We start from the raw sequence: 27,935 nt of genomic DNA on the forward strand, positions 1-27,935 counted from the left end.
AAAGCGACGCCAAGATTAGATCGGTGTTGGGCCGCACACGTGAGTAATCGTTTTGCGTTGATAGTGCTCTAATTTTAAAGGACTTATCGCTACCTTTTGATAAAAATTATAATCCTGAGCGATTCGTGGTGGTAGCTCTTATCAAAAGATTGTTTTGGTTTTGATGATTTCAAATTGGCGCCAATCAGAGTTGCCACTACGCTGGGCATCAGTGAAGGGGTATTTATGTGTTAACGGGATGCTGCAATTATATCAGAAATTAGACTAAACCCATATAACAACCCTTGAAAGTAGATGCTTATTGAATGTTTTGAAATGGGTAGCCTACAATCTGATTGTTTTGATTGGCATCTTATTAGTTTCTTTCTAGCTACTTTCGAGCTAGTTGACTTGCAGCTGGCGCGAGCAGGTGGCAGCCCTGGATAACCAGTTGTGTTATCATCTTGAGGCGAAACAAAAACAAAAGTCGAGCACTTGATAAGGAAATCTGAATCGCGCACTATGAAAGCTCCCCGGAATAACAATAATAATAGCATTAGCCACAGCAGTAGCGAAATGGATAAGTCGCCCCGCCAGTTCGGCGCAACAGCGTCCCAAAGCCAGTGATCGACGAAGCGTGCGCTGGGAAACATGTCGCCTCCAAAAGTAGCAGTCAAGCCAGCAGGAGCAGCCAAGGATTCCCAGTGTGCGGAGGACTCGTGCCCAGGCTCACCCGCTTTCATACTCGCCCTAGATGTGGGCACCACCTGCGTGCGGAGCTTCGTTCTGGACGAACAATGCGAGGTTCGGGGATCGGCGGTGGATGCTGTAAGTGATTCGATCTTCAAGTGACCCGCGGTGCAAAGTTAATTAAGCAAAACCTTTACGACCTTTGGCGCAATTAGGTGGAGCTACTGAACCCGCAGCCGGGCCATTTCGAAATCGAACCCGAGAGCTTGTGGCGCAAAATCGTTGGCGTTATAACGCAGGCAGTGAAAAGTGAGTGTCGCGGATCTCTAAAATCCCCAACAGGTTTAATAGATCGTTAAATATATTAATTAAAGGCTTATGTGCGAGCCATTCCAAAAATAAGTGAGGTACAGCTGAATTTGGGCACAGATATGATTACATATGAGATTAATTATTCATAGTTATTGAATTTTCTAGTGCAACACGATTGTGAATCTGAGATAAGCTTGAACTTACCTTTGATGCTATTTGCAGATGCTAAACTGACACCACCGGACATCACTTGCCTGACCATCTGCACGCAGCGCTGCACCTTTCTCACGTGGGATCATCGCAGTGGCGAGTACTATCACAATTTCATCACCTGGAAGGATCTGCGCGCCGACGAGCTGGTCGACCAGTGGAATGCCAGCTGGACGAAGAGCTCTATGAACTGGTTCTCGTATGCCCTGTTCCTGCTCACCCGTCAGTCACGATTCCTCGCCGGCAGTGTCCTCAAGCTGATGAATGGCCAGGTCACACCAAGGCTACTCTTCGAGATAATGAACAACAAGAAGTTGAAGCAGGCTCTGATGCAGAAGAAGGCACGTGTGGAGCTGCTCGACTCGTGGATCCTACACAAGCTAAGAACTGGCAGCAGTAGCGATCAGGATGTGGAGCACATAACCGATGTGACCTCGAGTACGGCGACGGGTTTGTACGATCCCTTCACGCTCAGCTGGTCGCCGCTTATAAGCTGGCTATTCGGCATCAATGTGAGTTGGCTATATCCTCCTGAAGGCTCGATTTTCATTCATTTGCTTCCATTGCAGTCAAAAATCCTGCCGCGTGTGGTGGACAATGGCTACAAGGGATTTGGGCATGTGCATCCCACTGCCTTCGGTCCGGATTGGGCCAACACAGAGATACCCATTGTTGCCTCTTTGAGTGACCAAACGGCAGCCATTTGGGGCTCCCAATGTTTCCAGAAGAACGACGTCAAGGTCACAATGGGTACGGGTGCGTTCCTAAATCTGGTCACGGGCGATCGTTGTCAGGCTGCCATCTCTGGCATGTATCCCCTGGTGGCCTGGCAGTTCAAGAAACCAACCAGGCAGCAGGGAGCCGTCTACTGCATTGAGGGAGCATCCCATGACTTTGGCACCGTGGTTACTTGGGCGCAATCGTGCGAGCTCTTCGATAGTCCAGCGAATACCTCAGATATTGCACAGTCAGTTCCAGATACGAACGATGTGTTCTTCATGCCCGCCTTCAGTGGCCTGGGGGTATGTTTTTTTTCAAGCACTTGCAACTGGCTCAAGATTACCTAATCCCCATCTTATCTTTGACAGCCCCCGGTCAACGATTATCGGTCAGCAAGTGGCTTTATTGGCCTCACTCCGTCCACCACCAAGGCCCACATGGTGCGGGCTCTGCTCGAGAGCATAGTGTTTCGTCTGGTGCAGCTGATTGAGGCCGCTGAAAAGGAGACCTCTCAGAAGCTTCATATGATTAGGTATTTCTATCTATCTAGCTTAGCCATCTTAACCAATTTTACATTGCACATACATGAATCTATTTCAGGGTTGATGGCGGCGTCTCCCGCAACGACTTCGTCTGCCAATTCCTGGCGGATCTCAGCCGACTGAGGGTGGAGCGGGCGGAGAATGCGGAGAGCAGCATCATGGGCGCCACGTTCATGGCGGGCATCAATCACGGAATCTGGCGCGATGTGGAGGATCTCAAACGTTTCCGGCAAGTGGAGCGCGTCTTCGAACCGCGTGCCAAGGAGTACGAAACCATTGCCAACCGGATGGACAAATGGAGCCGGACGATTGCCCGGTTTAGTGACTGGTATTAGGTTAAACTTTTATTTTTTGTCTTTGTTATTTGTTATTCATTAGTCACTTAGAAGGCTAGGCAATTGGTAAATAAAATGCTGAATTTTTTATTACATACATTTTTATGTACTGGCAAATGTATATTGATAATCTTATAAGTTTAATAATAACTTCAAAATAAAATAAATTTCAAATATATTAACCAACAATCAGCTTGCCGCCGATAACCGATAACGAAGAACTGCTATTGCTATCGCTAACCATATCGAGTGTGGTAACACTGATGTTGGGGCTTAGCACGCTGCACGTTTGTTTTTATTTTGATTTTGTTGGGCCAGAAATCGCAGTAGAATGGCAAAGACCAAGAAAAATGTGAGGGCCAAGGCGAAAAGCGTGGTGGGGGCGGCCAAGCAGAAGGCGCAGGACATGAAGGCCAAGCAGCGCGAGGATCGGCTGCTTCACAAGACCCTTACGCCCAAGAAGACGACCACCAAGAAGGAGAAATCCGAGGCGAAACACAAGAAGCTGCTCAAGCGATTCGCCGAAACGCGTAAGGAACGCAAGGAGGAGCGCAAGAATAACGAGAAGACCAAGGCCTTCGGAGATCTAAAATCACTGCGGGATGCCCTACCCTCGCTGCAGGACATCTACAAGCTGGTTAAGACCAAGCAAAAGGATGTCTCGGAGCAGGCAGCCCTCGCAGAACCAGAGGTCCGACTGAGTGCCAACGAGAAGATTCGGAAGAAACGCACTGAAATGGTCAACACCGTCAAGTCCTTCGAGAAGCTCATCAAGGACAAGAACTTCAAGAAGAATCCCCGCGAATTCATCGCCGCCCTTGTGCGCAACAAGTATCAGGCGATGGAAGAGGACGACCACGTATAGAAGCCTCATATTACCATATTTCAAATCATTATTTTTAGGTATAAACATAAATTTTACAAGGATTGTAAAGAACTATATGACGCAAGTGTATTAGTCCAAAACACTATGCAAAACGTTACTAATTGAGCACTGTAAAATAAACAGCGTTTATTTCTACAACAATTTAAGATCAATGTTTCCAGCTAAAATATGCTGTTGCCCCCAAGTGAAAAAAGTTTGATTTTGTTTATTAAGAAGTATCTTTATTATATATGCATTAGGTATAGTTATCATTTAACGATGCATATAAATATTACACGTACGAATGTAAGTTTTAAGCATTAAATCGTAAGAGGGTCAACAGAACGAGGATTAGACAAGAATCGAACGTGAGGACTTGACTTTTAATTATTTTTGTTTTTGATGGGCCGGGCTATGTGATCGTAGTTAGTCTATCGCAACGTTATATCATAGAGCGTTCTATATGCGCCTGCTTAGAGTTCGAATTTCAACTTGGTGTTGTTCTTCTTACAGTGAAAACGGAGCCGTGGACTCGAGGTCCCTGCGTCCGGACAGTTAATCTACGGCTATTTTATGGTTATTATCGGTATTATCGCGTTAGCGTGGGCTGGCTCCTTCCTGTGAGATCATTAAGCGCTAGTCAAACACACATCAGCCGTCTTGTCCATCGTATCGTATCCATTTCGCCACCAGCACTAACAGTAGAGTTAACATAGCTATTGAAAGGTGTCTCCATAAAATGGCGCTATCTCATGTACAAAATGTAGGCGAATCTACACTAAACTTAGGTTACAACCTACCGCCTTACGTTTGCGTGATCTTAAACTTCATTGAAACATGAAAGGGATCGGGAACGGGTTGCGGGCTATCGGGAAGCGGTTCTCTGTTAGGCCAGGCTTGTGGTTTCCGCCTCGGAGTGTTACATATACATTGATAGAAAATATAAGTCAACTATGTCTAGGTTTTGCACATTCAAGAGTTTGAAACAACAAACTTAAGCTAATTTGAAAATCTTAATTCGCTGAGCTGCGAAAGCGTCTACTTATTCAGCAGAAACATGAGCAGGCTGCAATAGGAGGTTGATAATATATAAACGCGCTTTCAGCAAGTTGTTTTGATCATTACTCACCGGAAGTTAATGCCTTTGTTGGCCAGCATACGGTTGCATTCGCTGGAGCCGCTACCGCCGATTCCATCTGGCAATGGCAAGACATAGTACTCGCTTTCGGTACTCTGAAATGGCAGGACAAGAGTAAACTCATGACTAGTCGACAGCTCTTATCTTAATATTGTTATTCTCACCGTCTCGGTGAATTCATGTTTGTATATCTGCGTGGAAACTTTCATATCCGAGAACGGACCCTTCAGCGCAAAGAAATGTATGCTCATGGGCGTGCTGGTTTTGGTCTTGAGGATCAGCTGATAGGTGATGGTCCGCTCGTTGGACTGATGCGGATCGCGCTGGCTGTTGTTGATGCGCGCCTTCACCACCCACTGCTGATTGAAGGCCGAGAAGCGGGCCGTCTCATAAAAGAGCTTGTGCACGTACTCGTCTGTGCGGTAGGGCTTCATTTGGAGATCTAAAAAGATAGAATGTGAGTACATATAACCAGAAAGCGATCGAGCGTTAGCATAACTCTGCCCGCATTTGAGTACGAGCTCAGCTACAATAACCATTAATAATTAGGTTTAATTCGACAGGGCAATTAAGACATATCTCTGTTCTGTGCCACACCCACCATTGAATATGATCTTCTCGTAGCTAAGCAAGTCAATCAGGGTGTTAAACATCTTCTTCTCCTCCTTAATCCTATCGTCGTGGGCCTCCAGGGCCGCCATTACCTCGTAGCCAGACTTCTGGGGATGCAAGCAGTTGCGCTCATGCTCGTTGGCTGGGAATTAGATGGATGATTAGTTAGTTTATCAGATCCATGGGATGGGGCGGAGGCACTCACTCTCGTGGTAGGGTCCCCGCCACTGGCAGCCAATGCGATGGTATTTGCACTTGGTCGGGCGCTCCTGGCACTCGTGTTGTTCATGGCGTTCGAGCGATTTGTATGGGAACTCCTTGTTGCAGAACTGCAGACGAAAGCAAGCAAATTATTTTCAAATGGAATTGGCAAAATATAAAACAGCTTACTTGACACTCGCTGGGCAATTCTGAGGCGGCCTTCTCCACGGCTAAGTTGCGCGACGCAGTGCTCTTGGAAATTTCCACGCGGCAATTGGGGCACGTGGCAATCTGATCGCGCAAGCTAGGGAGAGAATATATTTAAAAAATAGTCGTATGGAAGAGCAAACAGAACTAGTTAGTTGGGAGTTGGTGGCATTTGCTGGGATCTTAGTTTGGTTTCTAGAGTGTGGGTTCATACCGTCCATCCGCCAGCAGATGCGTGAAACAGGCGGCGCACATCAGATGGCCCATCTGGCACTGCAAATGGAAAGAGCAGAGAGAAAGGGAAAGGCGGGTTTAGTAAATTCACGACTTAGCAATCGAGCAGTAGATGGATAGAGATTGAGAACTAAAACAAAAGTGGAATGAAAATTAACCTGCAATTAAAGAAAAAAGAAGAAAAGTTTTCTATTAGTCAAAATACGGCCTTGTTGCAGAGAGCTTGTATTGTGTTTTTTTATGGCTGTGGGTGGGGTGTGGTGTTTCTGGGTGGGTTCTTCGAATGAATGAATCTATTTTGGAGATGTCTTTGGGGTGAGGAAGATGGCGAGGCGTGGAGTGGAGTTCTTGGCGGGAGGTGATGATCTGAGGTGAGGTCTGAATGTGTTTAGCTTTAGGGGCTCCGGGTTGTGTGTGGTTTCATTTTTTTGGTTGAAATAAAAACGCTATTTGGTATTTTGGTTTTATTTTGCATTCTCAAGTTTGCACTCTCCTTTGCAAATTTATTGAATTCAGTTTCACGTTTCATTTTTTGGGGTTTCTTTTTTCGTTTGTTTAGTTTAAGATACATTTCAGGGTTTAACTTTAATGCTACTATTATGAAGTCTGTTCTATGTACTTAGCATTTACGGTTACAATCTTGTTTCTTTTTCTTTTTTTTTGTTGCGTGTGCTTACAAAGGTTACGAAATTGAGATTATTCACTTAACTAGTATTAATCATTAAGAGAGGTACTTTATCTAAAAAGGCGGCAGCAAAATCGAAATCATAAACAGTTGATAGTTCTGGGTTAAATTTAGCGCAGTTATCATATCATATAAGTGTGGATATTTCTCTTCTCTTCTCACCGATAAAAGAACCAGATAAAGTCGAAAACCCCGCAATGAAATACTCAACCCCGCCGCTGCTGTAAGAAGCCTTCTTAAAAATCGCCGCATGCGTTTATTTACAATTCAGTTGTGTGGTATGCGGGCCCGTTTTTCTCATTTTGGAATTTTAATATCTATTTTGGGAAATATTCAGCTCCGGAGGAGGCAAGCGATAGTCCCTCGGCACTATTTGTGGACGGAGTCGCGAGTTCCGAGCGATAAGCAATGCTTTTCTTGTGTATCTTGTGCACATAACAAAATTTTCAGTCTCGAGGATCGTCCCGAAAATTTCAAACAAACACAAATAAATATATAGGGTTTCACCGATATTGTTGTTCTTTTGTCTAGACTGCAGATATGAAACCAGAAACGGATAGTATAAAATGACTCCTATGTGCATTATGTACAAATTTGAGCGTCAAAACATCAAATGTCATGAGAAAGGCATGTTGGGGCATGAAAAATTCCAATTCTGGTATTTTGTTAGGTCATTTGGAAGAGATCTTTTGACTTTCAAATCGAATTTTTATCTGAGCTCTTTGTGTATCTTGTGAGACATTCGAGTGTTTCACTGTATCTCTGCAGTTGAATGAACCCATGAATTCGTGTTCTTTTATTGGCAATTTATTACCTAGACTAACTGCAGGCAGCAGCTGCTGGCAATTGGATTGTTTAATGGAAAATCATCGGGATCTACAAAGGAGTTTAACTCGTTTCATCGTTTTCCCCACCGATGATGACAATAACACAGAAAGCAGAAAGACGCAGACACAACAAAACCCAGCTGATGGTGTTTTTCTAGATAGAGAGTGGAAACAGAAGGAGAACGTCAACAGTGTGTACAAAAGGAAATCGCCCAAAAGATCAACGGCAGCAGAAAAAAGAACTCAGGTGTGTTTTCAGGTATACCTTTCCCCCACAGACACACATGCACTTGGAACCCGAACTGGAAAAACGAGTTATTTCCAGATTACAGGTCTTAGAACCTGCAGCTAGCTGATTCCACAAATTCATCAGCAATTTCCGAGGCATCACTGCACTTCCAATAACAAATATGCGTAGCACACACTCTTTTCTTGCCTTTTTTTTTACTACGTATTTGAAATTGGCAAAACTGGCGTTTCAATTTTCCCCAGGCCTCGAACAGCTGATTTGGCCACGACATTGGCGAGAGTGAGACAACAACAGCAACGCAGTGGCAAAAGCAAAACAATAACAGAGCAAAAATCAGAAGGTGCGTGTGTGCGAGCGTGTGTGCAGGGTGCACATACATAAATACGGAGAGGCAGACAGACAGACAAACAGGCCAATGAAGAGGAATGGAAATGAAAAAAAAAAGGAAAACAATCGGGAATTTTTTTTAGCTAATTAATAGTTTCTGAGGATTTCAGCGAATTCCTTCTGGCCATTTTGTATGAATCATTCCACGGTGGTTCGCTCACGTTATTTGGGTATAGAAAGAAACGTTCATTTGATTTTTCTGTGTGGGTCAGAAGTTCTTTTTCATTGTACCGTAATACAAAACCTATTTCAATGACGCAGTTACGGCTGCCTTGGCACATGTGTGTTAGAGAAAGAGAGCAATGTCAACCCACACATACGCCTTACGTAAAAGATCTGCGGACACATAAGCGCTGCAGGAGGGGGTCGGGGGCTGGGAGGCCCCTGCTAAGTTGGGTTACTATTATTAGAGGCTAATAAGCAACCTTGCTTACTATTTAATCGATATTACGTTGGTTATTTATGCAGCCCTAAGCCCCCTCGCTGCACGTTGGCCTACGCCCCTGCCTTTGTTCTTGGAGATAGTTGTGTATTTGTGCATTAAATTCAATCAACGTCAGTTACAGCAACAATGACGACGCCTGCAAAAGCGTGAATGAAAAGGAATGCGGGACCTGGCCCAAGAAGCGAATAAATGAATAAACGAACGAGGAAGCACAATTAAGGGAATGAAACGCTGGAATTGCTCCGCTGATTTCTTCCCACTTAAAATAGGCCAATGGGGGAAGACATAATACGGACTCCTATGACGCAATACAGAAAAACTGCAGTAAGTGTTACTGCGCAAAAGAGAGTGAGTGGGGGAGGGGGATAGTGAGATGGGGGGTCATAATTTATAGTGTGAAATGCAAGGGTTCAATTTGGGGGGTTGTTTTCTAAAACGCAATAAAACTGCATTAGTTGGCCGAGAGTGCGAGAGGGTCGGCCTGCTTATGCTGCGGTTGCGCCCGCCCTCTCTCCCCCTCGCACTCTTTCAATGTTTTCAAGGCGAATAATGCAAGAGCGCCCCAGCTAGACGTCTCGCTCTCTCACAGCTGTGTCTTGCTTGGGTGGAGAGAGGGAGAGAGGTGTTTTACTCTTACAGCTGAGCTGCCACGATTTGTTTGTATACAGAATGAGGCGCGCACACACACGCGCACTTGCTGTTATTCTTCTTTTGCTTTTAAAGCTCTCACTTCCTTTTCTGATTCTAGTTTACAAGGGCTTATAGTTCAAGCCGCTGTAAATAATCCAAAAACTCACCTGGTACATGGCCGTCTTGGGCAAATCCAGGCAGACGGCGCAGCACAGGGCATTGGAGATGCGGTGGGCCAGCTTTTCGTGCATTCCCGAGGCGGCTGCGGCACTGGAAAGCAAGCTGCTGCCGCTGCTGCTGGTGGCACCACCGCCCCCTCCCTCCAACAACTGTTTCTTGGCCGGCGGTTCTCCGCTTCCCTGCGTGTCCAGCGGCACGCCCACCACATTGCCGCCGCCCACCGACGAGGAGGACGACGATGTGGATGAGGAAGAGGCCGAGGAGGCAGAGCTGGTCGTGGCCACCACCTGGTTGTCGCCCAGGAGCGGTAGGTTCGAGGACGACGGCGGCTGTTGAACCGCCGAGCTGGAGGATTCCACCGACATGATTGGAAATTTCCTTGGAATAATTTTTGTTGTTTTTCCTAGCCACTCGCTTCGTACACAAACTCCCAAACACACGCACACTAAACTACTACAAACACACAGGCAATACCCAGTTTGCTCTCTCTATCGCTCGCACACTCAGTATGGCACTTTCTTTCAATTGCCACCTTTCCCCGCTGTCCGTGTAGTGTCGTTCACTTCTGTGTTCTTCTGTTCTGTTTGCAAACTTTTTGTCCGCCGACACGTCCACTCGCCCAAAAATTTGTTGTCTTTATAAAGAGTGTTGTGCGGTGTGACCAAATGTTAGGCAAAATATCAGCATGACGTATCGATGTTAGTGGAAAAGCCTATCGATGTTTTTCCTATAGCCCTGGCCTATCGTTAGCGGGGACACCATCCCTTTTGCAGAGTAATAATATAACAAACATTAAATTAACTATTTTAAAATAAAATAGCATTATAATAATATAACATAATAGGACTTCATATATATAATTTTACAAGTATATTATCGAAAACGAATCCATTCGAGTTTAGTGTGCTGCCCTCATAACCCGCAGTATGGAACTCGTCACTCGCGAGATGCGGTCACACTGCTTGCGGCAAACGGAGAATATGTAAGAAATTAAATATTGTCATTTTGTCTTTAAAATGTACAAAAATTTGACAAAATACAAACGGCAGGTTCTTTATAAAGTCCCTCCTCGCAAAGTGAACTATGACTGATCAGTGGATGTACGGAAAACGTGGATTTACGAGCGAAAACTCGCATGTCTCAGCAGACATTTTTGTATCACGTCGCTGTGCGCTGTGTGTTTGGCATTTTTTGTGTTTGTGTGTGTGTGCAACAGCGGCATCAATTAGAAAAATAACAAAAACAAATCGTTGGCTTGTTGAACAAAAAACTATACTTATTTGCTATCTGGCTTGCGTTATAACAACCGTTTGGATATATTGCGTCTTAACAATTTGGTGATCAAGATGGCTTCAATTTCAGTTTCGGTGGTGGATTAACATCGTTAATGAAAATAAAAACTTAATGAATTGACTTTTAATTCCACGTGCAAATATTTTCATAATTTAAAAAAAAATTATAATAGAAATATATTAAACCACGTTTGAAAAAAAGTTACACTTATAAATAAGTTGGCTTGCTGAGTGAACTTAGTTAATTATTTCCAGCTGTTCCCACTCAACAAACAAATCGTATACATATGTGTTCTTATTTCCTTTGCTCCTGCTTTTCCTCTTCCCCTTTTTTTTCGTTCCCTTCCCCTCTGCGTCCTCTTCCCCTCTTCCTAGCCAGCTGTTTGTCGCGTTCCACAAATATGGCTGGAGTGTGGATCGCGCTTGTAGCCCAGGCTCCCACATTTCTCTATGTGGAACGCAACCTGTGGCCAGCTGTTGGGTCCTTTTGAACTCCCCGCAGCCCAAAACATACATACATGTGTGAATGTATATGTATTTATTTTGTGTATATATGCATGTGTGTATAACAACGCCAATTGCTAGGGTTTCTGCAAAACATCCTGGCCAGTTGAAGTGTTACAATGCTCTAAAGGGGTTTCGCCATTTTTAAAAGTTATTTAATAACATTCTATTCGATAATGGAACTTCAGTAGCCTGTCATATCCAGCATTAATCAGCTGAAAATATGAGGACTTTAATACATTACCTTAAATTTCTTTGCTTAAATTGATATATTTTAATTAAAATTATTAACAATAGTTACACGTTAAAGTCCATGTAACCCCTTGAGCGCGGATGTTTTCCCAACACTTCTCGAATGGCATCCACATCCACTGTGTTGCTCACACAGCTGGCAGTTGTTGTTTTTATCCGAGCTCCTGTGCACACACTCACTCACGGACGTACATGTATACAACACTCGGGGGTCGTTTGTGGACTCCATTTGGCTTGGCTGTTGGATCTTCTTTGCGTTTTCTTCATTCGTGCAGCGCCAATCGCGCGGTGTGTGTGTTGCGTTTTTCTTATTTGCAAAATCGTTGGGAAATGGTAATGATAATATATACAATATAGGAACAGCAGCTCCTTTCAAGGAAATATCCTCATTAATGTAATTACGCGACAGAAAACAATTCGAAAGCTAACAATGAAACAGGCAATTAGCTACACAATATGTTGGCTTAGGTTCAGTGTGTATGTGTTTTGGATGGTGTTAAATATAAAACTCTAAAAATATGAGTAACCAAGTGCGAAGTGGAAAAAAGTGTGGAAAATGTAAGCAAATATGCGCGCAATTGTGTCTGTATATGTGCAGGAAAAAGCGTCCCCGTACACCCACACAGACTCACTTTGGAAAATTTAATGAAATCCAAGATATACCGCCCTCTCACTCCCACTCACTGTTGCGTTTCGGGATTTCATTTTGTCGCCCCGTTTTCCAAAAACAAACAACAACTGTTTTTTTTTACCGTTACTTATTTTAATCGAATGTTCTTCTCTTTCTCGCATTTTACAGTCGACGCGCCTCAATTGTTAATCATTTGCCCGAAAATGCATTTCAATTGCAAGAAACTTACGTGAAAAACTGAAAGAAAAAATATTTTCGAAACGTACGATGTGAAAATGTGTTATGTGAAACTTAGCAGTTAAGCACGGATTGTATGTATAATTTAAATTTTTGTTTTAATATTTTCTACAAAATAATTAAAAAGAACTAAAAAAAATCGAAAAAACCAAGAAAAAGTTTTTAACTCAGTGCACATTAAAACGAAAACAAACACAAAAACAAAGCGTAACGAAACGAGAAGGACCACGAAAAGAAAGAGAGCGCAAGAGGAATTGGCGAAGGCGGGAGCGAAAGAGAAAAATGTCAACGTTCTTGAACAATTTCTTCCCGGCAGGTAAGCAAAAACAAAGCCAGAAAAGCAAAGGCAATCAAAAACAAGCAAAGACAGGGAAGGTAAGAACAGAACCACAGCTGGTGGCAGGAGCGTATAGGAGAGGGGTTGGCGGGGTGAAATGACCCCCCATCAAACAAGTTGCTTATATACTTTGTTATTCTATGATTGTAATCTTAAAAATGGTATCTTAACCCATGGATCAGCTTACTTATTTTGATCGGTTAGTACGTTATTTATCAGCCCCTTTTTAAAGCCTTCGCACGCCTCTGGCTGGGTGGCATTTAATTGAAAGTCACCTTTGGCATATTTCATAAGCGTTCTCACCGGGGTCATCCTGTAATTCAATTCTGCGCCTCTCTCGTTTTTTCGCTCCACTGGCGGCATGTAAATTGAATTTTCCTACCGAAGCGCATATTGTGATTATTGGCAATTACATGTACGTGACCGAGGAACAAAGGAGGCGAAGGGGATAAGTAGGCAGAGGGAGAGAGAGAGAGGGATAGGGACGGGATGGAGTAGCGGCCGAGAACGGAGAATCTTGGCATAATCAATCAGCCCCAGAACAATCTATACACTTCCCTTTAATTACGTGCATTCCTCGCTGCAATAGCATCGATTATCGTTTTGTTATTCCTGGAAACGCTCAGATTCCCATTTACTGCTCCTTGCAACCCCTCTGGGATCAGGAACAAGTTCCACACACTCTGCATTCTCCTCATGCATTTTCTTTGTCCTGCGAAAGAGATGGGCACAGAGAGGCCGAGACAGGGAAACTCGTACAGGTACGGCAGGAAAAACCACTTCCTCGGCTCCCTGCCCTTTGCCTAAACCAGAGCCAAAACAATGAGACCAGCACAAAGGCTGCTTTCCAACGGCCACTGAAGCTTGGGATACTCTCTTTAGGGTGACTTTGTGCAGTGTAACATTAACATATTATCCCATTATACCATAAATATTAGATCGTCGCAAGGATATTGTGCAGTATGCCCTAGTTCATTCAGGGTGTTTTTCACAATCGTTCTTTACCATGTAGATTCTGTTTCACATTTCTCAATAAAAAAGATTTGCAAGAATAATAAAAGGCGGTAGCAATACCAATTTCGGGATTGAAGGATTATACTTGATGACTTTTAAGCCATCTTAGCCAAGTTAAAATCTCCGAACTACCTGAAAGGGTATAACAACAACCAAGAGGCCTGAGTAAATTGATATAGGTAAATAGGTGGCAGAGGGGGTTGGCTGGGCTGAATGAATGCACTCGCAAACCCGTTTGCAGAGCCCAAAATTCAGCCCGATCAAAACAACAGCGAACCAGAACTGCAGCGCTATCAACAATGGCAGCTCCTTTCTGGCTTTCTGCCTTTCTGAGCTGAGGCCAACGGCAGCTGACGGAAACACATTGACTTTGGTGATACGTTGATGCTGATAGGATGGACAATGGTACAATATGATGGCGCTCGTTACTTCTGGATGGTGCTGCGTGGCCTGTAGGTGCACTGGGTTACCTGTTGATGGCCCTGCCACTCACTCCACCTTCTCCGTTTCCTTTTCCGACGGCGTCCGTTCTGGTCGAGTGCGGTGGAAAACTGGTTTACCAACTCGCCTCCTGCACTTGCCCCTCCTATGTTTTTGGGCCGATTTTAGCGTAAACAAGAGAGGCTCAGACGAAATTGGAGATCTTCAGCTCGTCAGTCTCAGCAGTCTCTCTGTTTATGTGTTTTAATTTTTTGGCCAAAAGCGGATGGAAACACCTTGCCAGAAACCGGAAAAGACCACATGAATATAGGAAAAGCATTAAATTACATTTAAACATGATATCATGCCCTTTTTCTTCTGATTTTAAATGTGTAAATGTGACGTTAAAGTAATGTCCTCATTTTGCATTTAAGCCCCCAAAAATCATATTTTGTACGTAATACCGTACAGTTATGGGTATTATGAATCGTCTTACCTCATGATTTGTGACCATAATTTTAGCCTTTTCGTGCCGTTAGAACGTTTCGTCTCTGTCGTGAAAAAGTGGCGAGCAACTGGTTCTGCGTATATGGCCATCTTTATTGGGGTCTCCAGACCAGCTGTTGGCCAGTTTCTTCCAGCTCTCTGGGCTTCAATCGCCAAACATTCAATGTGGGCCTTTGTTTATGGGCCATAAAACAGCGAAGAACAAAAGGAAAGCGCCTCGTTTGTTCGTCGGTTGAACGCTGTGCAAATATTTTCGCTCAACTTTATTGACGCACCAACTAAAAGCCCCCCTTTCTGCCCTGCCCCCCCGTCTCTTCATCTGCGCAAAAAAATAAACATCAAGCCAGGCTTAATTTTATTTCTATCAACTTTTTTACTGCCTAACGATTCGAAAAAGGTTTTTGCATTTGTTCTTCCGCTTTTTATTGTGCGACAAGTGCACGAGACATGAAAACTCTATCGAAAACTTTGGGAAAAGTGTGCAGAAGCGAACTATGGATGCTGAAAACAAAACATAACTATCGATTGATTACTCTCGGATTTTCTGTCTGCCGCGACAGGAAGCCCGCTCTTTGCTTATTTGTTTACAACATTTCACGGAAATTGCCTGCGAATAACTTTTCCATCAGCGCTCCCCGTTCCGTTCCTTCGGTGTTTTTTTCTCACAGCCTTTGTTTACGCCGCTAAATTTAGTTGTATCAATTATGGAGGGGCTCTTTAGAATGATAGAATGGGGCTTGCCATCTTTTATTATTAACCCACCAGGTTTATTTTTAGTTAGTCAGCTTTATTCGCGCGACATGACTCGCTTCTCGTGTCATTGTTTTTAAGAATGCCATTAAGTCACGATGGGAAATTCATTAATTCCTGGTTAAAGTTAAAGGTATATAATGAGGAGAATAATAGATCTGTTGATGCTTTTTGTCCAATTTGATACTAAAAATTTAAACCAAAATCTGGAAATTTGGGCATAAAGTTATGTCCTAATTTTCGGGCAAAAAATTCCTTAGAAATATTGGTAAAAAATTTATTTTTGAAAATTTAGAGTATTATTTAAATAAGAATAGTTTAGAACATTAGCTGCACAAAACAGCCATTAATTTATATAAAGCAAACATTTTGCTTCTGATGAACATCCTTACGATAATCTTGATTTCGCTTGCAATTAAGTATCTAAGTTTGGAATAATAGCGGCTTAAGCGTGAAAATCGCCATCTGCCTCTTTTGTTTTGTGGCACATAATTTAATTATCGTGCTGCGAGCGACATTGCAGACAAGTTGACGTCGCTAATGTGGCAGACTTATCACTTTTGTTTGTGCAGCAGCGTTTATTTTTCGCGGAATTCCAAGGCGTCGCGCTGGAAAGTATGCAACACATTCTTTTGATGGCACGCACCCGTCTTTTGCATATATGTATCTTCGCCTTCCTCCTTTCATTTTGGCAAAAGCGGCTAATAATGACACCAGCATGGTCTTTCCCACGTCTTTCGACGCCATTTCCCCCCTTTTGTCTTTTCGTGCCTTCTTGGCTATTTAATTTCGCATTCGCTTCTTGGCTTGCCAAAAATCACACTGCGCCCTTGGGCCAAAATGCTGTGCACACACGCATTACTCATACGGCCGGGTTGTTCCGCCCATTTCTCATTTCCCACTTCGCATTTCCCGCCCATTATAATGGGATATGTCCCCCGAATATATCGTAAATACGCCGCCGGGCCTGTGCCCGCTGTCTAGTGGCCATAAAGCAATTTGGCCAAGTGCGTGGCCCAAACACGTGCCGTGCCGCACAATATGGCAATCTCGGAGTGGAGAGTCCGCCGGTTTTATTGCCTCTGGTCGGTGCCATTATCTCCAGTTCCTTGCTGGCCGATAAAGCGGATATCCGTTACGTTTTCATGCAAATGCGAAGTTATTATAGCAACCGGATTCTGCGTAAATTGTTGAACAGAGTAGAAGTAATCATTCCTAGGGAGGTGTTTCACAATCCTTGAATATGGTTTAAAAGCAGGGTATTTATAACAACATGATACTATGGATAATGATAATAAAGGAATGTCGAATAAGAATTACTGAGCGCGATCAATTATATTCGTTAGTGCACTTAGGCTTTAATTACACAATTTTAAAAGATAAACTCTTACTGATAATTATTCCATAATATATATAATTTGTTATCTGTCAAGAGTGCTTCACCAATTTCCATTATCAATTCCATTCTTAGAATATTTAAAGTTATCTGTTCGGGTCAGTGGCTCTCAAACTGTGTTATCACGCGCTCGCAGCTTTTGCATTTTGTTTTGTTTCCTTCGCTGTTCGCTTTGTTGGGGGATTTCATTTTGTCAATTCTTCTGGTTTTATTTTCATTAAAGTGTTTGTTTTTGTGTTCTCGCATTGTTGCGCTTGGCTGTTTGCTTTTGCACTTCGCTTCGTGTTTTTGTGCTGAGAGGTGTTTGCTTTTTATTTCGTTTTCTCGCATCTCTCTCTTGCTCTCTCTCTCGCTGTCTTTTCCTTTGCGCCGCCTGTTTTTTCTGTGTTTTTTGTTAGTCACTCTTTGGCAGCGGTCGCGAACGGCGGGTTTTTTTAAAGCGCCTGTTTAACCCACGCTGTTAACCCCCCTTCGACACCTACGCCTCTGTCTGCGGAATTATCAAATGCGAGTGTGTGAGTGCTACTTCTGCCTGTGTGTGCTTGTGTTTTTGCGTCTGTGTGGGGGTCTTAACGGTTAACGTGCTGGAAAAGTGGAGCGATAAAAAAAAACAGTTGAGCTTCGGAATATAATGCGTGACATGTGTTAACCCCCCGAGGCAAAGTGTTGTTGCTTCTGCCGTCAATCACACAAGGGCATCAATCAAATGCTGACTCTGAAACTGAGACACACAAAGAAGAAGCATCCAGCCGAAGGGCAAGGGAGAGGGACGGAAGGGTGAAAAGAGGGAGTCAAAAAGAACTTTCACAATGTGCTCCAATTCTACAGTCCTACTTCCCAATGTCTGACTTTCGCATATTTCTGTAAATCAAATTCTTTGGAATTATATACAATTCAATTATTTGAATGGACTCAGACCCTATTTGAATCTTACTTGCTAAGTGAATAAAAGATTTTAAAGTCTCACTTCTTGACGTCAAACTTATTTAGTGATAACAGCATTGAGATTAAAATTTATTTCAAAGTTTTAAACATTCTACATTCCTATTTTCGCCTATTGTGTTAGGAATTTCCTAATCCTGAAACATTTATATATAAATAAAAGTACGTTGTCGCTTAGTTTTCAATGTTGACACAACGTGCAATTTATTCATATTGCATTATCACTTCAAATATCACGCTTATCCTCACAATTCTCATGATACCGGTTCGATTTACCGAAGTTTGACTGTATTGCTCTGCCAGTCTGCATATCATTTTGCGGCCCGCTTCACATTTACAACTTCCGCTACTGTTGTCACCCCCACCTACTCCAGCTCCCCTGCCTGCCCCCTCTCTGCTCCCCTGACTTTTTCTTTGTCAACTCGATGGCCGCATTTCGAAAATTTAAAACTTCGCGCTGTCGAAATCGCATGCACACGAAAATGAATACGAATGGCGAATAAATAAAAAACGCGAGTAGGCTTAATTTCGTGTGTACATATTTACACACAATTTACATTTCGTACGATTTCGTTTTCGTACGATTTCATTGCTCGTCAAGTTGAGTTTGCAGATACATGGATGTATTTCCAGCTTTGTAGATATTATCTAGCGCCTGAAAAAACCCCCCGACTTGACCTTATCGCCCGCCCGAGGCGATTGCAAACAGCTGTTCGGCTCAAGCGTCTATGATTGAAAGCAGCTGTTGTTGCTCAGCGAAAAATTGGGTCAAACTGTTGCCGTTGCCGTGTTTCTGCCGCTCTGCGTTGCCTTTTGCCGCTTTAGTGGCAGTAAACCAACCAAACTTGGCCAACGAAAAAAAAAACCGCTCAGCTCGCTGAGGTTAGCTTTGTGCGATATCAGGCTCAAATCAAGATCGGCTATAAAAACGTTTGTCAAGCGGTTTACGGTGCGTTTGGCCAAGTTTAGAGATGCGGCCAATAGAACAGAAGCCATCTCGATCTTGGGTTCCCACCAACAGACCTAATTTATTCCTTAACCGCACAGAAGGAGATTGGTGGGAAAATAGTGTGCTAGCTTTATAGGAAGTATAGTATAGGAATTTATGTACACATTCAATCATAAGTAAATGTTTTTATTGGTCTTTTTACAATCTTCAAGTGCTACATAGGCACTTAAAATATTCAGCTGGGTCAACATGGAAATATTGTCTTAAAAACAAAGCAAAGCTCAAAGTTCAAGCGCATTTCGCAATTTTTACCCATTTTGTCACATGACTGTAATGTTTGAAGTTGCTTTATTACTATGAGAAAATCTTCAATACGCCTTAATTCTTCAATAGAGGTTTCTAATAATTTTATCATTGCTTACTTGTGCACTGTTAGCCTTAATTAGTTAATAAATCTAATATATAGATTGTTTAACAAATTAACCACTGTAAAGAATTCAGAGTAATATGTCTTTAGCCCATACATTTTTTTATCTTCCAAAACCAACTAGACTATTATTTTCTCAATTACAGAAAGTGTGCTCGACTTATGGCTCTTATCTTTTGAGTTTTCAGGTGAAGTGTCTCCTTATCATTTAACCTCAAATGACACTTTAAAAGGTTTTGTAGTTCTGGCCAGAGATCTCTCCATTCTGTGTTTCTATCGAATTGTGATCTCGAAAACATTAGTATAGGGATAGGGCTACCATTATGTACACCTTGTAGGTACTTCTATCTATATACATATGTATGTATGTATATGTAATACTGATCCGATCTTGCCCACCGTTTGACTGCGGTTGTGCTGATAATGAAGGCAAAGCCTTGGCTATAAATATTTCATTTATAATGTACTTACAAATGTGTGCGAGTGAATTATTATTACACCAACTGCTTGGCTTGCCATAAAGCGATGGCCACGTGTGTGCGTGAACTCCTTCCCCCCACGTTCCACCCCCCAACTCACCCATTGGATGTGTACTTATCAGATGATCGCTTACAGCCCCACTCTCATAATTAGAATCCGCAAAATACTAGTTTTGGCGATGGTGATTGCACCGAAAGAAATCATCATGGTTTGGTATTTCATTTGGAAAATAGACCGACTTTAAGAGATATATTAGGATGATTCAAGTAACTTTTTAGATATTTACTCGCCTATTAAATATTCATCCGTTTTATATCATGTACGAAATGATCATATTATCTCGCAGTGCGTAATCAGAATGCGATGCCCTGCGATCGAGGTGTATAAGGGTCATTGCAACCGAGACTGGCGGCCTCTCAAACTGTAAGCACTTTTGTGCTGTAAGAGCAATAAATAAGCAAACAAACAAACAAACAAACAACGCCAATGGATTTTCATTGTTCTGCTGCGCGTGTGCCTGCAAAGCTTGAACTTTCCCAGTACAGTGGTGATTAGCTGGCCCAAACTACAATCGTGGGTGTATTAAACTATACGCTTGATAGGCTAATTAATAGAAAAATTGAGCCGTTGGGTAACATTATGGCTAGCCTTCGTATTTAATTACTTATAATCCATCAAAGCACATGCTGAACATGAATACTTGAATGTGTTCGGAAATCATTATAGAGTAATGAGTTTCCAGAGATTTCTCAAGCTCCCACTAATCTATAAATTCTGCCTACTTTATTCAATGCAAATTGAAGATAGCACTGCTTGACTGTATCTGCAGCAATGTGCAAGCAACAGCACCATCTGCGGCTATGACCACATATTTACAGTTAATCGGTCGGACGGGCGAGCGAGCGGACCCCACACCACACGCCCACTTTGTCTTCGCCGCTCGTCTGTCATCGTCACACAGTTTGACACGCACTGTGGGGCTCGCGCTCTCTGTTGTTTTGGCTCTCACACTCTCCGGACAGCCGAGGCACAGTAGGACAAACTAGTAAATTCAGTTTCAGATTATGAAATTTTAGAAGTACAGATTGCAGGAATAAATAATATAATTTGATTGAACTAGATTGAATTGGAACACTAAGATTCGAACACAAATCTCAGCAGTGTGGTGAAGTAGACCCCTTATCGAATCGCAAACAAATTTATTCAGATTCCGTAGCTTTTGCGACCACTGTGCGCAGTCGCTGCCAGCCGCGTTTCCCCAAAGCAAAACAGCGGTTGGGGGTTTCAGTTTAGAGAACGCTGCACAGCCGCTCGGTTCGTGGCGCGATCGATGGTCTTGGTTGGTCCCCCCATTTTAACCGATCCGATGTGTTATTTTCACCGCTTGCGTATTCATTACACTTACACGAAAACAATTACGCGCCTCTGCTCTTTGAATAACAGCAACAAAGTGAGCCGAGCTGGGCGGTAAATGGTAGGCCGTAACGTACCGCTCTGCCACATCTACATATTCACTAAACGTGACGTAACAGCGGGGTTTTTGTTATTGTTTGGCCTGCTCCCCAAACGTGTGACTATCTATCTATATACGAATTCGAAAAATATATATATATATGTATGCATGTATTCCCAGCGTGTATATGTATGTATCTGAGTGTGGCGTTTTCATGAACGCGTTCGTGATCTTTGAAGCAAAGCTGTCCATTTCACCGCGAAACGCAGCATAAGGCAACGGCCCAATAATCATCGGTTTTCTATGCGTGAATATAAACTGAATACTTACAAATATGTATATATAACTGAAGACCAAAATTGCTCACGTAAACCCTAAAGTATAGACGTGCCTACATATACATTATTTTTCTGCCGACGTCATGCCAACAAACAAGCAGTGGCCAGCGATTTATGTAAACTGAGAAACAACTTTGATTCTGGCCATGTTCAAGTAAGTTTCGGCCAGCCCAACTGTGGGCAACAACACCTGATTGAGGCTCTCAAACTGTGGCCCAGTCCTAACAGGTTATCGCCCACCTTCTCCGCCCCCTAATTACCCTGACCAGTGCACAGAATATAAATAAATAAAGGCACACATAATAATTATCATTAACATATGTGGGTATTCAATTAAATCGTTTTGCGTTCTGTTCGCTCGCCCGTTCGTGTGTTTGTTTTTCAATTCGAAGTCAAACAAATAAAATCAGGCTACGAATTATTGCTTATATGGCCACAGCATCATCAACAGCAACAATAATCTCTCAATTCATAAACAATATTTTTCCTACGAATTCTAACTACCCTTCAAACCGAAATTTGTATGATTCAGCATTCTGATAGCAGCGGAATTAATCGAAAATAACGTTTCAAAACATATTTGAGTTGTTTTAGAATTGAAATTCAAGTACTCTAGGCTTACTTAATATGGGAAAGATACATTGCGGTTTGATAACAGACTAAATCCCGAAAAAGCCCATATCAAAAGAATTCAAATCCTGTGCTATATTTATTATATTATAGTATATATCTGCGGTATCTGATAAAATGAAGTCGATAAATGTATCTTTCGCCGTCGTCTCCCCGCCGAAATTGCACGAATAGTGAATACAACCTGCTCCATATAAATATAAAATATTTGTACGTACGTATTCGTCTATATGCTATATAGCGAATTCAAGGCCAATATCACTTGTTTTCTCTTCGTACATTGGCAAGAGGCATTGGCCCCGTACCCCGAATCAAATGCTTTGCTTTTGAAATTGAATTTTTCACTTTCGGTTTGTCGAAGGCAAATTCACTTGCATTCGAATTTGAAACAAGTCGAGGCGAGTCTGCTTAGCATTGATTCAGCACTCGAATATCCGGTGGAGAGGCGTTCGAACTTTAGAGAACTTTGAAAGCTGACCAAGAACCCAGCATAGCACTCGTACGTGGATTAGTCATGACGGCACTGCTTCCGAGTTGTCTACATAGGAGGAAGGTATAGTGATTAACACCTGAGCAGCCTGACCGCAGCACGCACGACGCACATACCGAATATACTACATACAAATATGTATGCTGTTGTATTATTATATTTTCTTTAAAATGTGCAAATTGCCAAGTTCTAAGTTTGGCGGCTCAGTTGTTTACCGCAGAAATTGCGTCTTGGCTTTATTTGCGTCGACCTGGAGTCGCAAGAGGAAGCGGGAGCAGCCGAACAAGCATATATATTGCGCATACTCCAAAAATGTTGGGGCCTACGCGCGTTATCGTCGTATCGATAACTGTGGAAAATAACAAGAATTTCGGTGTGGGGTTGGAAGGGGTAGGGAACTGAAAACGGAAATGGATGGGAAGGGGTGCGGAATAGTTTGATGTAGTAGGCTTATCGCGCCAACAGCACACATAGTATTCATGTTGATGTTTGTTTAATTGATTTCTAATCAATTATCGGCTGTAACGCAACTCTCTCACTATAGTAATTCCCGTTTTTGTGCTCTATTTGTAGATACGGCTGCTATGGATCCAATTTTCTTCTCGCCAACGAATGGAATACCGTCAGAGAGTAAACTCGCCACTTATATGGTAAGCCAACTTCCCATTACCCAATTAGCTCTTATCAGAGTCCCTTCAAAATAAGAAACTCACGAAAACAGGGCGATAAGAGTTGAGGGGAGCTTATGATAACACCACCGCCCACCGAAAACCACCCACTGAAAGCAGCTGTTGGCCCCCAAATTAACAGCTGGCCACGTTTGCTCAAGTATTTTTAATTATGCTTTATTTGTTTTCACTCAATTTACTCGAACCATTTCAGTTTCAACGCTCAGTCGCACATAATATACACTTGACCGACTTTTTCGGTTTTTTCAATTTTATTTTTGGGTCCACTGACACAAAAAGTGCCATATAAGTCGTATATGCAAGTTAAATATCAATTTGTGTTTCTGCATGGATTTTGAATTCTCTGGGGTGGCTAAAACTGTGCGTACATAGTACATATATGTTTGGCGAATCTTGAACAGCTTGGCAATTATTAACTATAAAATATTAATGTGCCAGCCGCATAATTGCCATGGAATCGTGCTAATGGAAAAGTATACGGAATATAATGGCATTAAGTGGCATATTTGCCGCTCAATTCATTTTTACAATGCGAAGATCAGCAAATCGAATGGAGCAATTCAATGGCAATGTCATGCAACCATGACAGGCTTTAAACATTTCAGTTCAATATCCGAAGAATTAGTTAATACGAACTGTAATGTCTGATATATGAAGTTCTGCTATTCAGATAAGATAATAATGGCATAGACTAGACAAAAACACTCTGGTCATATTAGTAGTAGTATTTTTAGCAAACTGCACTCAAGAAACCAATGATATTTCAAACAATTCTCCTTAAAAAAACCCACCCATACCTGTAATTTGTAAGATCAAATTATTATTTGCTCTACTATCTTTAATTTGAACTCCCACTAAAACAGAATTTCTCACTTTTTACTTTGTATCTCTCCGAATTTCGATCTATCCGTCTACTCCGATTTTTGGTCTCTCATCCCAGAATCGACAGAATGTCGCCACACCGAGCGGTTATGGGCTGAATAACGGGTTCTCACTACTTAATTTGGATTCGCCCCTAAATAAAAAGTCCCAGGTAAAGCCGTAAATATCTGGTTCCCCATCCCATTGTTCTCCGTGACATCCACGAACTGTGTTAGACTAGTGAATGTGTCCGTAGAGGTTCATACCACTTAGCCCCTTAGCATTGTAGTTAGTTTAGTACGATCCTATCCTAAAAAGTGTACAAAAGTGTCTTAGTGTGTGTTATTCACAGGAGTGTTTCAATTTTCGATTCGGCAAATTCACTCCTGCGAATAAGAAAATCGAAACAATCGTTTGAAAATTATGGCTAATAACTCTCATTTAATGGATTTCCCTTCGCAGGTCACGCCGCAGTCGCCCGAGTTCATTCCAACGCGCCTTAGCTCGACGCCCAACTTCTACGCACCATATCACAACGCGCCCATGCAATTGAGTAATGGGCTCAATGGCGTCAATGGGTTAACAGCCGCCGCAGCAGCAGCAGCAGCCGCCGCCGCGGCAGCAGTTCCCTCCTCCACGTCATCGGCATCCTCCGCCTCGGTGACCATCAGCAAAACGGCCAACGGCGGCGCCTCCATGCTCGCCCTGCAAAAGACCTCATCCATCGCCTCTGTAACCATCGCACAACAGCAGCCACAGCATCCACAGAAACAGCAACAGCATCCGCCGTCGGTGGGCGGAGGAGCTGTGTCCGCCGCCTCCGCCCCCATTGCCATTAGTGGCGCTCCACCGAATCCCGCCGCAGCTCCGTTCGTCAGCAGCATGTCCGCTCAGACGCCGCTCAAGGGGAGGGGCGCCATGATGCGCCAGGAATCACCGACAGCAGCCATGATTTCGGGCGCAGGACCAGGTGAGAAGTCGCCACCGCACGGGATGACGCCGCACGGAGCATCGCCCATACCATCAGCGCTGCCCACCAGCGTGCACCAGGTGGGTTAAATCACACTGCCAGCTGTACCTAGTCCATAATTATCCTTTAAATATTCTTTTGTAGGAGAACGTAGGCGGCACCATATACTTCTATCCGACTGCCAACGCACAGAACAGCCAGCCCGTCGTCAATTCCATGGTGGTGGACGGAACGCATCCGGCTCTCCATGGCGTGAGTGCTGTGGCGCCGATGAGTGCGGGCGTTCCGGCGGCCATGATGTACACGGGGCATGTGTATCCGGGACCGTCCTCCAACGTGGTCACCATGCAGCCAAAGACGCTGCTGGAGTCGGCCTTCTTTATGCCCGACGAGATGCGCACCGAAGTCCTTGCCCGCAACGAGATCTCTAACCTGATCATGGACGCAGCGGAGGCTGCGCAGCACGCTCTACCGCTGGAGGTGGAGAACTACCATGCCCTCTATCCACTGGAACCGCCGGCGCAGCCGTTGCACGCCAAGCTCACGTTCCCCGCCACCACTTACAGGGCCACGCACAACACGACGGGCTACAAGTACTGCCTGCGAAGAATACATGGTGGGTAGATGGTACTACTTTCTTGATTGTACATTAGTAAACATTTCAATTGTACTTTTAGGTTTCCGCCTGCAGTCGACCAAGTGCATGACGCTGGTGGAGATGTGGAAGAAGCTGCAGCACACGAATGTGGTACAACTGCGTGAGGTGTTCACGACGAAAGCATTTGGTGATAACTGTAAGTGGGGAAAGGTCTTTGGAACCATTAGTTATTAGCTATAAGTGTGTGTTTAATGCTGCTCCTGGAAATTAAGGACGTTGTCACCTGTATAATACTGGGGTATTGTTAGAAGGTTAATACACTATAATTAGAGTACATTAAGCTGATAGGATTGGATTGCCAAGTTTGCCAGAAAATAATTCTATACATGTCATGCATGGCGGAATCTTGTGATTACTGCTCCTATTTATAGCTCTGCACTTCAAATTGCGTAATATAAACTAGTCAGTGAATAGTTATCAAAAATCGTTAATCACTGATAAAAAGAGCGTTAACCTTGATTCTTTTGCAATATTGTAGCTTCAATGAGGGTAGGGTATTTTAGGTAAATTCAAACCTACTAGTTACCATGTCAATAATGTTTATCGGGCACCTACAGCTTTAGTATTAGTGTACGACTATCATCCCGGCTCACAAACATTGCTGGCCAAATACTTCACTCCGGCGCCAGAGACCAACGGGTACACTGATCCATTCCAAGGCGAGGCCCGCCCCTTCAGGTTCGTTTTTCGTAGACCATGATCATATTGTTGCTCCAACTATTAATTATTTGCTTATTGCAGTCATAAGAGTAACATGCAGCGAACGAGCAATGGACCTCTGCTACCGGAGGCCACCATCTGGTCGATCATAATGCAGCTGACCGCCGGCTTAAAGGCCATCCACCATGCCGGTCTTGCCTGCAAGTATGTAACACCCCGCATGTTATACAGCCAGAGTCTAACTGATCATTTTTCTCAGAGTTCTGGATCCCACAAAGATCATAGTAACGGGCAAGCGTGTACGGTTTAGCTCATGCTGCATTTCGGATATAACGCAATTCGATCCGAATGCATCCAATCCCTTGGCCCTGGTTAATATGCATCAGCAGGTAAGATGGTCTATTCAACTTTGCTGTATAATTAAAACTAATTACATTGGTTCGCATGTCTTTAGGACGATCTGACCGCTTTGGGTCGCTTAGTATTAGCTTTGGCCTGCCGCTGCCTTCAATCCGTGCAACGCGACAATGTCCAGTCGAGCATCGATATGGTCACGCGAAACTACTCCACCGATCTGCGGAACTTCATTGTGTATGTAACATCTGGTATAGCTTCTCAACTGATGAATTAACCCGAGAGATTTTCAGTTACCTCTTCACCACCAACAACCGTCGCTCCGTGACCGACCTGATGCCAATGATTGGTGCCCGCTTCTATACGCAACTGGATGCACTGCAGAGCAAAATTGATATGCAGGAGGACGAGTTGGCCAAGGAGATGGAGAACGGGCGGTTATATCGCATTTTGGTCAAACTTAACAGCATCAACGAGCGACCCGAGTAAGTTCGCAATTAAATGCACATATGTTTAAAATACAATCTTCATATAAATTCACTCATTTACAGTTTTAATCTGGACTGCACTTGGTCCGAGACTGGTGATAGATACATGTTGAAATTATTCCGTGATTATTTGTTCCATTCCGTCACTGAGGATGGCCGGCCCTGGCTAGATCACGCACACATTGTACAATGCCTCAACAAGCTGGATGCTGGCTCCATAGAGCGCGTAAGTAAAGTCGGAAAAGGTCGGCCAGCGGGTTCAGAGGTCTCACAAAGCTAACTTGGTCCACATTTGCAGGTGCAACTGATGTCCCGCGACGAGCAATCGGTACTCATCGTCTCCTATGCTGAACTCAAGAATTGTCTGGAGAACGCCTTCTCCGAACTGATGTCAAGTGCGGCCAACTGAGCAACTTGAGGGTAAAAAACAGCAAACAAACAGAAAACACGCGCAGCTCACTTAGCCACCCTCCGCACGACCACAAAACGACTACGATAAAGGATTAGATACTAAGCAAAACATTCATTACGACTAAGACATTTTGAGAACCATAAACAAGTAAAATACGAAGATGTTTATTGTTAAGCCAAACCGAAAAACGAACGTAAAACAAAAAAAAAAAGTGAAAACCGATATCCAATGTTATGTTAGCTCTAACTAAATTTTAGGCATTTAAAACAATACAAAAAGAAACAACTGCAACCACAAAAAATAAACCAACAACATTTTGAAACCGAAATCTCTCCAAAAGAAAAA

The 27,935-nt window shown here is 43.3% G+C and overlaps 4 protein-coding genes and 2 long non-coding RNA genes across 8 annotated transcripts; 3 read left to right on the plus strand and 3 right to left on the minus strand.

Moving 5' to 3' along the window:
* The first annotated feature begins 438 nt into the window (after positions 1-438).
* Positions 439-2,885, plus strand: LOC6610547 (putative glycerol kinase 5). Its single transcript, XM_032719085.1, has 6 exons — positions 439-807; positions 885-978; positions 1,204-1,703; positions 1,761-2,213; positions 2,280-2,443; positions 2,512-2,885. Exons 1-6 carry the CDS (start codon positions 631-633, stop codon positions 2,786-2,788), a joined length of 1,665 nt encoding a protein of 554 aa, XP_032574976.1. The 5' UTR covers positions 439-630; the 3' UTR covers positions 2,789-2,885.
* A 165-nt stretch (positions 2,886-3,050) lies between these two features.
* LOC6610548 lies at positions 3,051-3,815 on the plus strand. The gene has a single exon (XM_002035092.2). The coding sequence runs from the start codon at positions 3,120-3,122 to the stop codon at positions 3,651-3,653; it is 534 nt and encodes a 177-aa protein (XP_002035128.1). The 5' UTR covers positions 3,051-3,119; the 3' UTR covers positions 3,654-3,815.
* Positions 3,816-3,873: 58 nt separating this feature from the next.
* Positions 3,874-10,090, minus strand: LOC6610549 (cysteine and histidine-rich protein 1 homolog). Its single transcript, XM_002035093.2, has 8 exons — positions 9,437-10,090; positions 6,026-6,084; positions 5,794-5,908; positions 5,609-5,732; positions 5,393-5,545; positions 4,956-5,233; positions 4,783-4,886; positions 3,874-4,719 (listed from the first exon to the last, which is right to left on the minus strand). The coding sequence occupies exons 1-8, from the start codon at positions 9,812-9,814 to the stop codon at positions 4,692-4,694; spliced, it is 1,239 nt and encodes a 412-aa protein (XP_002035129.1). The 5' UTR covers positions 9,815-10,090; the 3' UTR covers positions 3,874-4,691.
* Positions 10,091-10,390: 300 nt separating this feature from the next.
* LOC6610550 (PAN2-PAN3 deadenylation complex subunit PAN3) lies at positions 10,391-27,857 on the plus strand. 3 transcript variants are annotated; one of them, XM_032719992.1, is made up of 14 exons: positions 10,391-10,431; positions 12,297-12,681; positions 23,072-23,148; positions 24,128-24,220; positions 24,511-25,098; positions 25,163-25,634; positions 25,696-25,812; positions 26,234-26,354; positions 26,418-26,540; positions 26,596-26,725; positions 26,791-26,927; positions 26,984-27,175; positions 27,242-27,404; positions 27,477-27,857. In XM_032719992.1, the coding sequence occupies exons 2-14, from the start codon at positions 12,648-12,650 to the stop codon at positions 27,585-27,587; spliced, it is 2,358 nt and encodes a 785-aa protein (XP_032575883.1). In that variant the 5' UTR covers positions 10,391-10,431; positions 12,297-12,647; the 3' UTR covers positions 27,588-27,857. The 3 variants fall into 3 exon arrangements, with proteins under 3 accessions (XP_032575883.1, XP_032575885.1, XP_032575884.1); XM_032719994.1 differs by lacking the exon at positions 24,128-24,220 and having other exon boundaries at positions 10,393-10,431; XM_032719993.1 differs by lacking the exons at positions 10,391-10,431; positions 12,297-12,681 and adding an exon at positions 20,889-21,532.
* On the minus strand, positions 11,263-11,855 carry LOC116801297. Its single transcript, XR_004361926.1, has 2 exons — positions 11,547-11,855; positions 11,263-11,460 (listed from the first exon to the last, which is right to left on the minus strand). It is a non-coding gene; the product is annotated as an uncharacterized LOC116801297 (long non-coding RNA).
* LOC116801296 lies at positions 22,075-22,748 on the minus strand. Its single transcript, XR_004361925.1, has 2 exons — positions 22,615-22,748; positions 22,075-22,546 (listed from the first exon to the last, which is right to left on the minus strand). It is a non-coding gene; the product is annotated as an uncharacterized LOC116801296 (long non-coding RNA).
* Positions 27,858-27,935: the final 78 nt, after the last annotated feature.

This window comes from Drosophila sechellia, chromosome 3L, assembly GCF_004382195.2.
Source record: "Drosophila sechellia strain sech25 chromosome 3L, ASM438219v1, whole genome shotgun sequence".
NCBI classification, from domain to species: Eukaryota; Metazoa; Arthropoda; class Insecta; order Diptera; family Drosophilidae; genus Drosophila; species Drosophila sechellia.

Coding starts and splice junctions, on each gene's coding strand:
- LOC6610547 (XM_032719085.1), top strand. CDS start 631: ATGTCGCCTCCAAAAGTAGCAGTCAAGCCAGCAGGAGCAGCCAAGGAT. Junction 1,704..1,760: donor GCTGGCTATTCGGCATCAAT/GTGAGTTGGCTA, acceptor CTTCCATTGCAG/TCAAAAATCCTGCCGCGTGT. Junction 2,214..2,279: donor CCGCCTTCAGTGGCCTGGGG/GTATGTTTTTTT, acceptor TATCTTTGACAG/CCCCCGGTCAACGATTATCG.
- LOC6610548 (XM_002035092.2), top strand. CDS start 3,120: ATGGCAAAGACCAAGAAAAATGTGAGGGCCAAGGCGAAAAGCGTGGTG.
- LOC6610549 (XM_002035093.2), bottom strand. CDS start 9,814: ATGTCGGTGGAATCCTCCAGCTCGGCGGTTCAACAGCCGCCGTCGTCC. Junction 6,085..9,436: donor CCAAGACGGCCATGTACCAG/GTGAGTTTTTGG, acceptor TTCCATTTGCAG/TGCCAGATGGGCCATCTGAT. Junction 4,720..4,782: donor AACAAAGGCATTAACTTCCG/GTGAGTAATGAT, acceptor CTCCTATTGCAG/CCTGCTCATGTTTCTGCTGA.
- LOC6610550 (XM_032719992.1), top strand. CDS start 12,648: ATGTCAACGTTCTTGAACAATTTCTTCCCGGCAG. Junction 23,149..24,127: donor GTAAACTCGCCACTTATATG/GTAAGCCAACTT, acceptor CTCTCATCCCAG/AATCGACAGAATGTCGCCAC. Junction 26,541..26,595: donor CATGCCGGTCTTGCCTGCAA/GTATGTAACACC, acceptor CATTTTTCTCAG/AGTTCTGGATCCCACAAAGA.